Genomic DNA, 12,019 nt, shown 5'->3' with positions numbered 1-12,019 from the left:
ATCTTGAACAGAACCCATTCGACGTTTGCAGCTTGCAGCAGCTTCAACAGTTTGCAGATCTTGAACAGAACCCCTTCAACGTTTGCAGCAGCTTCAACAGTTTGCAGCAGCTTCAACAGAACCCATTCGACGTTTGCAGCAGCTTCAACAGAACCCGATCCCTCAACGTAGCCCTTTCTCCTCTCTCTAAAAGGTAAGCTCGTTCCACCCATTCAACATTTGCAATAGCTTGAACAGAACCCGATCCCTTAACGTAGCCTTTTCTCCATGACATACTTTTTGAGTGCCATTTTTTTATTAAATGTTTTTATGTTAGGCTTCCAATTCATGCTAAAAGGTGGTTTAAATAATAATGCCTTAATTAAATACCTTTATGAATGCCTAAATTAAATACCCTTATGAATATTGTGGGGATGCAGATCGAGAACAACAATGAAAGGGGGCAAGGTGTTATAGCTATTTGTTAATATTGATATTCTCAATTCTGATTTGTTTGTCAAACACTATCATATTATACTTTTATTTTTGTTGCAAACTTGTGAAAAGCAGTATGTTCTTTGTGAAGTTGCATTTAAATACTGAATTTTGTAAACCAAAAGTCTCTATATTATTAGCAAGAAAGTAATTGAATTTGGGCCACTTCAAGACTTGCACAATACGCTTTATCAGTAGAAAAACTTTTGGATGGTTCATATTATTTAACAAAAAAAAAAAGGTCATTGGCTCTATTGTTTTTAGTCATAATCATAATTTGAGCTTCCATATAGTTCATCACTAATTTATTGGGGACTGTTTAATGTGAATACTTTTCTTCTTTATGCATATTAGATTTGTTAGAATATAACCTGACACTTATTTCTAATGAGATTGAGTTAATGTTATATAAATACTAAATAGGCATGTATAATTGTAAAAATTAATAAGAAATATTCATTTTAAGAAATTGATTTTAGAAATTGAAATTATTATCGAAGTAGGTAATCTTAAATTTATTAAAATTCCTACAATATTAGTATATTTTCCCAAAGAATAAAATTTTATACTCTTCCAATAATTTGTTCTCGCAACTTGTTTAGCATGTTTCTGGCAATAAAATTTATCGCACATGTTTCTAACAACTTGTTTGCATTATTGTTTGATCCTAAAATTATATTATTGTTTTGATTTGTCTTTTTTGTTTTTTGCTATAGGGAACTAAACATGTCATCAACCACACCGGATATCTCTTCTATACCAGTTCAGCCGACAATAAATTCTTTTACTAGTCGAATTATGTCAGATGATGGTAATGATTCAATGAATGAAGCTTTAGATGCCACTAATGGTAACACAGATAAAACACCAGTCATTGATGCCAATGATAGAGAATGTGATAATGCTGACCTTGAAGAGTGTGAAGAAAATAATGAGAAAAAAAGGTAAAAGACATCTGCTGTTTGGTTAGAATTCAAAGAAGTCACTCTTTCTGATGGTTCCAAAAAAAGAGAGTGTGTCCATTGCAAGAAGAAGCTAGCAATAAATACAAGTAAAAGTACAACTCAATTTAAGAGGCATTTGACAACTTGTGTTAAGAGAAAAATTTTTCAGAATCAACAACAAATGATCAACTTTCAGCCAGTAAACACATGTGGTGATGTACAGATACTACCTGCTCTCACAGATGGCAAGTTTGATATGGTAAAGATGAGAGAAGCAGCTGCACATTGGATACTTATGCAAGAGCATCCTTTTTCGATTATAGAAGAGGAAGGTTTTAACATGATGCAAAAACGTGGGATGCCTGAATGGGAAAAGGTATCACGTAATACTATTAAAAAAGATTGCATACAAGTTTATGAAGCAGAAAAGAAGAAATTAAAGGCATTGTTGAAGACTGTCAGTAAGATTAGTTTGACAACAGATTTATGGAAATCAAGTAATCAAAAGATTGAGTACATGGTTCTTACAGCACACTTTGTAGATTCTAATTGGAGATTGCAAAAGCGTGTTATTAGCTTTGTTCACATACCTCCTCCTCGTCGCGGTGTTGAGATTGCTGATTGTATTTTTAAGTGTCTAAAGGAATGGGGAATTGAAAATAAGGTGTTTACACTTTCTGTGGACAATGCTTCAAGCAATGATGTGGCGATTAGAATTCTTAAAGACACTTTTTCAAGAAATAGGATGTTGCTTTGTGGAGGAAAAATATTTCATGTTCGGTGTTGTGCACATATCTTAAATCTCATGGTTCAAGATGGCATTTCTGAGATTAAGAATGTGATTGGTGATGTTCATGAAAGTGTCAGTTTTATTAATCAAATGAGGCAAGACTTAACTCATTTTCTGATATAGTACAGCAGTTACAGCTACCTGATAGGAAACTCATTCTCGATTGTAAAACACGTTGGAATTCGACATTCGAGATGTTGTCGATTGCAATCAAATTCAAAGAAGTGTTTTCGAGACTCAAAGAGCGAGAATCTCATTATGAATGTTGTCCAAGTCATGAAGATTGGGAAAAGGTGGAGAAAGTTTGTGAGATTTTAGAAGTTTTTAATTCAGCCACTAAAATCATCTCTGGAAGTGATTATCCAACTTCAAACCTGTTTCTGAATGAAGTTTATCGTGTGAAAGTGTTGTTGGATAAAAGGATGAATGATGAAAATGAATTTGTTCAAGCAATGGTTCGTAAGATGAAGAGTAAATTTGATAAGTATTGGGGAGAATGTAATTTGTTGATGTCTATAGCAGCAATCTTGGATCCAAGGTGCAAAATGAGGGTGATTGAGTTTTGCTTTCCTCGAATGTACCCTGATAGAGAAGCAAAAGAAAATATTGCTAAAGTTCGAGATGCCCTTTATGAGATTTATGATGAATATGCTCGTGAGTATCAATTTGGCAATGAGCATAGTGCTGAAACTCAAGTGCATGATAGTGGTATTAGTGGTATGAATATAGAAGCTTCTTTTTCTGGTTGGTTTGAATTTGCAAATTATGTAAAATCAGTTGAAACTGCTCAACCACAACAATCTGATTTAGATGTCTACCTAGCTGAGGGTTGTTTTATCTGTGAAAGAGATTCCACTAAGTTTCATGCTTTGGAATGGTGGAAAGCGAGCACTTTGAAGTATCGTATTTTATCCAAGATGGCTCGGGATATACTTGCTATTTCTATCACTACAGTGGCTTCAGAAGCTACCTTTAGTGCAGGAGGTAGAGTTATTGATACTTATCGTGCTTCTTTATCTCCTGACACAGTGCAAGCATTACTTTGTGGAGGAGATTGGTGTCGGAATCTTCATGGAGTGAAGAAGAAGAACAAAGTGAGTTTTTTTTATTATTATTTTGTTATTAGGTGACTATCATTGCTTTAATCTAATTTTTAACTATTATTTTCCTTTACTTTATCTATGTAGAAAGAGAAGAAATCAATTGAGATTGCACTCAAAATCCCCTAAAGTGAGGATATCTAATGTTTTCTATACAGGTATGAAATATTATTATTAAATACTTTTAATTTGTCACAACATTACTAAAGAAAAATAGATAGTAGCTAGTCTAGATTGAGCTTTTTGCATTATAATTTACGAACCATAGGTTAACTAATGATAGAAACTCATGTTAAGGTAATTGACAAGATACTGTTTATATTTTTTTACTCTGATTATAAGACAACTGACAAGATAAAATTCATGTTGATGCTAATGTTAAAAATTTAAAGTTATTGATCATTGTAATAATATTACAATCTTTTTCTTGCATGGGTACTTTTATCGTTATTCTTATTGTTAATTATAATTTCTTTGTTTTGTAATTATTCTTTTGTATAGGTTTATTGAAAAGCAATATGAGCCCAATGTTCATTTGAAGACATAATATTGTGAAGGCAGCATATGTATTGTTGTTGGTTTGTTGTAACTTATTTGTGAACTTATTTGCTTGGATATTTAATATCTTTCAATTAGGATTTTAATTTCTAAGTTTCATTATGTCTTATATTTGTGTGTTGTATTTGAATCATTTAATGAGACTTTTATTTGCTTAAATTTGATTGTTGTGTAAGTTATTATTATTATTATTGTTGTTGTTATTGTTGTTGTTATCTTGAAAATATAATATTTATTAGGTTTGATAAAAATTAGTTGTAAAAGATCTCAAGCTCGAGCTTGAGCTCGAATAATCAAGTTTTTTTTTCGAGTATAAAAATCGAACTTTTTTTTATATATTAATCGAGCTTAATCGAGCGAGCTCGAATAGCTCGAATTCGATCACGAATCGAGTTCGAGCTTGAAAAATGAAAATCGATCGAGCTCGAGGAGAGTATCGAGCCCTGAATTGTGAGTCGAGCTCGAACTTCTCATTATTCGGCTCGGCTCGGCTCGTTTACAGCCCTACTATTACCTCTGTGTATATAGCAAGTGTTTTTTAAAAATTATTTTAACATTAAAAATATAAAAAAAATTAAAGTATAACAATAAATCATAAATTTTAAATTGATAATATAAAATATTATATTTAAATAAGTATTATAGTAAGAAAAATGTTTGTATATTATTGAATTATAGTTTACCTTATTCATTATTTTTTTATTGGAGATTTTTTAAGAAATATCTAAAAATAATGTAACTTGTGTTATTGAATCAAATAAGCTATCATCAGTATTTTTTAATTTATATTTATTTATATTATTTAATAAATATGTTAAACTTAAATTATTTATTCATAATTAATTGAATTCATGAATATCATAAATTTATAAATGATTAAATTTATGAAAAATTAAATTTATTCATTTGAATTTGATTAATAAATAAATATGAATCTAAACTTAAAATTTTAAATGACATGAAACACAAAATATATTTATTTACAATTAATTGATTGAGTTTATGGAATTCAATAATGTTTAAGTTTATAAATAATCAAAATATAGATTAACATTAAATTAAATATTGTTAAATAAATCTGATAACATATAAAAAAAAGCTGACATGGCAATTAAAAAAATTTAAAGGTGATAAAAATGAAGCTGACATGATAATATCCATCTGTCAAAAAAATAAATTATATATATTTATATTTATATATATTGCTTTCATTGAACCTAATTTTAAATACAGAAGCCTAAGCAAAGCTATTATTTGTTGTGAGGGTGACGAAGCATTTGGCTGTAACCTAAATTTGACCACTATGGTTCAGAGAATAAATTAAAAATTTTGACAAAATGTTCAAATAACTGACTGACTTGACTGCTCTTATTTTCCTGGATTGAAAATGAAACTAAAAAGATTGTTACTGTTTAGGTTGAAGACATACAGAAAGCCGGTTGAAAAATGTGTAGTCGTCTCTGTACTCCAAATCAACGACACGATTTAACAATTCAATTCTAAAAGACAAAAAAAAACACTGTTAACCCAAATTTTATTAATGTGTTTTTTAAATTTCCAATAAATTTTTTATATTTGAAACAGTTCAAATATGAATATCTGTCATTTAGGATTGTTGATAAATTACAACAACATTGTTATGAAAGAAAAAATATATAAAAATAATTTTCAAATATAACTTTTAATGTAAATATTTTTAATTTTAGTAATCAAAAGTTCAATAATTTCATTAATCAACTTTTGTTTTCTCACAATTGTCTTCAAATAGCAAATGAGAAGTTATAGAACTTATATATTAGAAAAATTATGCGTTTACCGACGGTAAAACTTTTTTAAACTCTACATTTATAGCGAAATTAAAAAAAAAAAATGATATAAACATGCTATTCCTTAGATCAATTGATATGTTAACATTAAAAAATTACAAGTTCAAATTGATATCTTTTTTAATCAAGTTTATAATAAAATAAAAAAGATTTTAAAGATAGATTAAGAATTTTAAAAAAAGTAACATGTGTTTCATTAAAATAAATTTTTAAAAATTAATAAATTAACTCATTAAAAATATATAATAACTCTTTAACCTCGTTCGTGAAATTTAAAAAATTACCGTACATGCATAGATTAGTAATCTTTATTCATTATACTAATTAGGGAAATTTTCACAAGCATATGATAGGACAGTTTGATTCATGAAAATTTTGGACGAAAGAAAAATTTTAGAGAATTAAACGGGAAGAACATGAATAAAGGGAAAATGAAAAAACCTAACAAGTTTCCTCGAACCGATCCAAAGAAGTTTATCTATACAAGATCTAACGAATTTGTGAAAAATTACTTTCCTACATGCTTAGAGCATATTCGAACTTCAACAATCATTTATTAATGTTAAGTTGTTTACAAGCTAAAAAGAAAAACACGCAACCATAAAGTAGAGCAAAAAAGGGATGGCAATGAACTCTTGACCTTCTAGGTGGATCAAAACCAGAACATTCTTATGCAATATGGAGTATTCAACACTTGTTATTAAGAAAATTCGAGGTGAGAACAATGGAGATGTTACCGCGACTTTGCCACCGTCAAGTCTATATATTTGCCGGCTCAAACTTCGGGAAATTCAAGCTCAAGGGTTCTTGTAACTCTGGATTGATAGGGAACAAATTACATTGTGCATATTGTGCCATCAATTGGTCCACAAGCACCAATGCTACCATGGCTTCAACCATTGGCACCGCTGCATCACCCAAATCAAACCAAAGACGATCACAATTAGTAGTGATATATTGTTTGGAAGTTTAGGGCAAGAAGATATGAAAAAAGTGGGTGAAGATAAAATATGCTTGATACAATTTTGTAATGGATTTAAGACGTTCAACATAGTTCTCAAGGAATCAAGCGGTCTTTGAGAAATGACAGTAGCAAAGGATTGTAAATAGGAGATTGTAGAAAGAATTATAAAAATAAAAAAAGTAATCTTAAAAAGATGAGAAGGAAACAAAGGAAAAGTATTGTCCAAAGAAATACCTCGAGGGACAACACAAGGATCATGACGACCGCGGGCTATCAGATCTATCTCTTTCTTTTCTCGAGTCACTGTATGCTGTTTCTTCTGCAGAAAATATCAAAAAATGACACCAATTTCAACTTAACTAATAAGCCAAAACTGTGTAAAACGCATGATTTAAAACCAAAATAGAGTTATTAACTTAGGTGGCAGAAGCTTTATGACATATGCTAAACAGCAAAACAATAGCAATACTCGTAATTGCCAGCCATATCAGCATTCAGCCCAACTTATTTTAATCCAAAGAAGTAAGTGGTAACTTTAGGCCATATAAATTATTTTTTATTTTTAAAAGAATGTTTACTTATTTTGATTAAAAAAATTTGTTCCCACAGCAATGCACAGACAAATTTCTAGTAAAATATTATATGATACAGCGATATATAAAACAAATCATACTAACCACACAAATCATACTAACCACACAGCATAGGAAACAAATAAGCAGGCAAAAAGAACTTACACCAATTGTAGCTGTTGGCTTGAAAGCTACTCTCAGATTAATAATTTCCCCATTGGATATTCCACCCTGTAAGTCAACATTACAATCTCATAATTCTCATGCTGAACTCATGGATTTAGCCCAACAAGTAAGAACTTGGAGACTAAAAATACATCAGCTTGTATTTGTCGCACTGGCAATTGAAGCCCAATAGTGTTGCTAGGGAGACACAGACACAGAATAACAGAAAAAATAACTACCTGTATCCCACCAGAGCGGTTGGTTCTAGTCCTTATTCTTCCATGTTCATCGGTAAAGAACTCATCATTATGTTCGCTACCGGTCAGAAAAGTACCTGTAATATGGAACAGCTCTTGGAACAAACTTATGACACAACTAAGCAAGAAATAACCATGCAAGTAATAAACTTCAAGTATGTTTCACCCGTCAGCCAACTCAATTCAAAAGATTTTTAGGCAATGCAACATTAGTACCATAAAAGAATAAAAATCTCTTAACCTGCAAATCCACTGCCAAACTCAAATCCTTTGGTTGCAGGTAACGACATTACAGCCTTAGCAAGCTCTGCTTCAAGCTTATCAAAAACTGGCGAACCAAGCCCCTGACAAACAAATACAGATTTTCAGTTCTGTAGAAAACTTCTATGAGAGTTTGGCCGCTATAAATTAAAGCATTTCCATCATTTTAAGGTCAAGAGCAACCTAAAATTTAAAAAATGAGCAAAGGTCCATGCACATGAAACATGTAAGCATGAGAAAGAGTAAGAGAGAAGACATACACGAGGGGCATTTCTCACTATGCACGTGACAACACCACCAATAGAATCTCCTTTCGTCCGAACAGCATCAATAGCAGCAATCATTTTCTCAGCGTATTCAGGATTTGGGCACCTTACAATATTACTCTCTATCTGGCAACATTTAGTAGAAAATAGTTAGATAATGGCTACAATAAGTTGTTCAGAAATGAAAGGGGAGTCAACAAACTAGGTGAAGTACAAGGGTGAAAGTAGACTGAATTGCATAATATATCTTGGAATAAATGCCTTTCAGAACTTATGACATCAAATTAGAGGAAATGAAAAAAAAAAAAAAAAAAAAACTCTTGTAACCAACCACTATCAGTTTGAAATCAAGACTTAAAGAATTGAGCTGAGTTCAAAACCTGATCAAGAGTTACAGTGTCATGGTCAACTGAACCATGTGGAAGCACAACCTGGTGAACTTGTGAGACATAGGCAAGGACCTGAAGACAAATAAACATTAAGAAGAAGCCCAAAAATATATAGAGAAATATGATTCAATAATGGAAGTAGAGTCTGCGCTCGTATGCATTGAATCCTGAAAACATAGTTGCAGCTATGCTGCAGTGACCAGTAAGTGCAAACAAATTACGCAAAAACTCCACACAACTACTGCACCAAGTACAAGCATTATCATAAATTCAGAGAATAGATGCAGTGAATTAGGATCACATATAACAAGAAGAAAGCATAAGAGAGATCAATCCCACTAGCTTGAAACATACCTCAGTTCCTGAGAACTGCTTGAGAATTTTCTTAGCAATAGCTCCAGGGGCAACTCTTCCAATGGTTTCTCTGGCAGAAGACCTACCACCACCCTTCAAATTCAAGTTGAAATCAGATCAATTGGGTCTAAAAAAATTCCATCTCTTAAAATGATGCAGAATCCATAATACTGGGTTGATATTAAAAGGCATTACCTGCACTGCTCTGACACCATATTTCATGTCATAAGTGGCGTCAGCATGAGAGGGCCTATAAGCTATTGACATTTCATTATAATCCTGAAATTAGAATGACATCATTAATGAATCCTTCTAGAGCCCAGAAGAAGAAATAATGAATTCAAATTTGAGCAAATGTTCCTAATATGTATGAGTTCCTTGAAATTTGCTCACATGTTAGAGTCATGATCCAAAACTGAAATTATTCACTAGATTTCACTCCAAATTACTATACAGTTGCACATTTTCTAACTCTAACTGATAACTACTGTTTGTATAGTTACATCAGTTGATTAATTAATGAGGTCTCATTCACTATCCAGAAGCAGTTATAAGCTCTAGAATTGCTCAATGAGCCTTGAGAGATGTGAAATACATTAACTTCAAAAGATAATTCAAACTATACTGCAACCATTTTAAACTGTATGTGGGATTAAAAACACCAACCAAAGGATTGTTCAACCTCCTTTTAGTTTTCCCAATTTAGACCCCGATAACATGTTATAAGTAAATACTCACATGTCCTCTCTGATCAGTATTTGGTACAAATACATGGATTGGTGTTCCAGTAGTCACTCCTGCAGTTTGTCATGGAACATCCATTTAAACACAAAACATAGAACTGTGACATAAGTAGATATACAAAACACTGATGGCTGAAGATAACACTAGAAATTTGGAAGACCCAGGGGAAAAAAAGATTTAACCTTCAGAAACTCCAGAGGATATTCGGCATGTGTCAGTCTCTTTCCTAGGGGTAGTAATTCGGCTCTGACCTGGCCTCCTGCAAAAAATTATTGACTGTTAATCCACAATGATGAAGAAATTTGCATCAAAAGAGAGGAGAAATTATATGATTAAGGGAAGTTATACTACTACATTCTATCATTAATAGGCAGACCCTATTTGTAAGCACTACCATTAGATCAACATGCAATGAACATAAATCACACAATTCTACCACAAGAATACGCAAATCTTCATCAAAAGGCAAGCAAAAGGATTAAAGCAATAATGCTAAGTTCTCATAATCAAGCACCTTCGGTCAAGATCAAATTGCAAATCAGCTTCTGACAGAGGAATCCGAGGAGGACACCCATCAACTATACAACCAACACCACCTCCATGAGATTCTCCAAATGTTGTAACACGGAAATGATTTCCAAATGTGCTCCCAGCTGCCCGTATCTCTGTTAAGCAACACACTTTGTCAGACTTCAGAAGCTCAACTTTACCTCACTTTTCTTTTTGGAGAAATTGTTTCTCATAATATTACAGGAGTCGCAAAGACACAATAACAATGCACAATGTCTAACAAACACACAATTTAAGCTTCTATCATAACCTAACAAAAACCACATCCTAAAAGAAGTGGTTTTCAATGGTAGAAAACCAGTTGCCCTAATGCTTCACATAAAGTTGATGCAAGCAAGTTTAAGAGAGTCTCCAGGTCATGATCACACAAAAGAACCATTCCAATCTAATTTAGAGACACCAGAAGATGTCTTGACCTAATGGCAACATGTTACTACAAATCTCAATGATGAAAACTCTCAAACCAAATCAAATCACTAGTATGTTATACTATAGATCCCTAGGCGTATCTCAGCCTATAGTGTTTATTGATCTTAAAAATCTCATTGATCACAACAGTTCATTCCCAGGTCAAAACACATGAACATAACAACTTAGCAACTACAAGCATCTGAACCTTATATCAAACTTTCGCTTTATTTTGTATAGAAAGATTTCAATGCTGACACAAAATATTGCCTAAAGTCGACATTTATGGCCACTAACTGTACATAAGAGTACATCATTGTAATACCGTACAGACATCCATGAATGTCTTTTTGCGTGATGAAAATAATGTTTCTCTAACAAAACACAAAATGATGACTAACATTATATTAACCTGATGGCAAAGCATAATTAGTGATTGCTCCAAACATAGTTAAATTGAGTCCTATGCTGAAAATACACACAAAATATAACACAACACAAAAACTTGACTGACTAGCACTTTCTATACAAAGAAGTATATTGCTAAGAAATTCAACATAAAAAATCAGAACTTTTATTTCCAATTCACAAATTCCAATAAACTACTAACTTCAACAGCAACAACTAAAAAACCCAATACCCAAAAAGATAAAAACAATAGAAAAAAGAACCCAAAGTCAAAAACAAGATCTTTATCAACAAAATCATAAAAAATACAGAAACCCAATTGAAATTGAAGCTCAAAGAACAAAACTTACGAAACTTTTTGTGGGTTCTCGGTTTGATTGAGATATGAAGAGAGGAAAAAGAGATTCTTTGAAGATCAGAAGAAAGAAAAGAGCTGGGTTTAGGTGCTCCAAGGAAAGGCTTGGATGTAATTGAAGAAGCCATGACAACTTTGACAACTTAAAAAAAAGGGCAGAGCTTGAAAGGGATGAAGAAGAGATTGAGCTAATAAAAATGTAAGATTTGGTAGAAGCAGAAGCTTTTTGAGAAGGGAAGGAAGGGTGGGTTGGTGGGTTTTGGTTGTTGGATTTTGTGATTCTCAATGCTTTTTTCGGGGTTCTGCTTCGTTAGTTACCTCTACAAAAGAGACAGGCTCACCTAACCTGCATTTTTTTCATGTAAAAGTAAAACAAATAAAATTTACTAATTCCACTTCCATTTATTTGTGTTTTTTTTTTTACTGGATTGTTTTAATAATTCATGAACTTAATTAATTATGAATTAATATATTTTTTATCTCGTATTATTTAAATTTTTAGTTTAAATTATATTTACGTTGAGTAGTATAAAAAATTATAAATTAAATTCAAATTATATAAATATAATTATTAATAAATTTAATCATGAATTTAATTTTTAAATTAATATAAT

General features: G+C 31.7%; 1 protein-coding gene and 1 pseudogene across 1 annotated transcript; one reads left to right on the top strand and one right to left on the bottom strand.

Moving 5' to 3' along the window:
- Nucleotides 1-388: 388 nt before the first annotated feature.
- Nucleotides 389-3,501, top strand: LOC149515757 (zinc finger BED domain-containing protein RICESLEEPER 2-like; annotated as a pseudogene).
- Nucleotides 3,502-6,224: 2,723 nt separating this feature from the next.
- Nucleotides 6,225-11,701, bottom strand: LOC111297021 (chorismate synthase, chloroplastic-like). The gene is made up of 13 exons (XM_022891551.2): nucleotides 11,401-11,701; nucleotides 10,179-10,329; nucleotides 9,847-9,923; nucleotides 9,659-9,717; nucleotides 9,116-9,199; nucleotides 8,921-9,013; nucleotides 8,558-8,638; nucleotides 8,172-8,303; nucleotides 7,892-7,994; nucleotides 7,633-7,727; nucleotides 7,394-7,459; nucleotides 6,891-6,975; nucleotides 6,225-6,600 (listed from the first exon to the last, which is right to left on the bottom strand). The coding sequence occupies exons 1-13, from the start codon at nucleotides 11,531-11,533 to the stop codon at nucleotides 6,452-6,454; spliced, it is 1,308 nt and encodes a 435-aa protein (XP_022747286.1). The 5' UTR covers nucleotides 11,534-11,701; the 3' UTR covers nucleotides 6,225-6,451.
- Nucleotides 11,702-12,019: the final 318 nt, after the last annotated feature.

Source organism: Durio zibethinus, chromosome 12, assembly GCF_047325235.1.
Source record: "Durio zibethinus cultivar Kanyao isolate XHJ-2024 chromosome 12, ASM4732523v1, whole genome shotgun sequence".
Taxonomy (NCBI): Eukaryota; Viridiplantae; Streptophyta; class Magnoliopsida; order Malvales; family Malvaceae; genus Durio; species Durio zibethinus.
Note: the sequence above shows the minus strand (reverse complement) of the source record. Positions and strands in the feature narration are given on the sequence as shown.

Excerpts from the sequence above, each read along its gene's own strand:
- LOC111297021 (XM_022891551.2), bottom strand. The coding sequence starts at position 11,533 with ATGGCTTCTTCAATTACATCCAAGCCTTTCCTTGGAGCACCTAAACCC. Across the intron at positions 10,330-11,400 it reads GAGAACCCACAAAAAGTTTC|AGATACGGGCAGCTGGGAGC; the intron begins GTAAGTTTTGTT and ends GTTGCTTAACAG. Across the intron at positions 6,601-6,890 it reads TCCTTGTGTTGTCCCTCGAG|CGGTGCCAATGGTTGAAGCC; the intron begins GTATTTCTTTGG and ends TGGGTGATGCAG.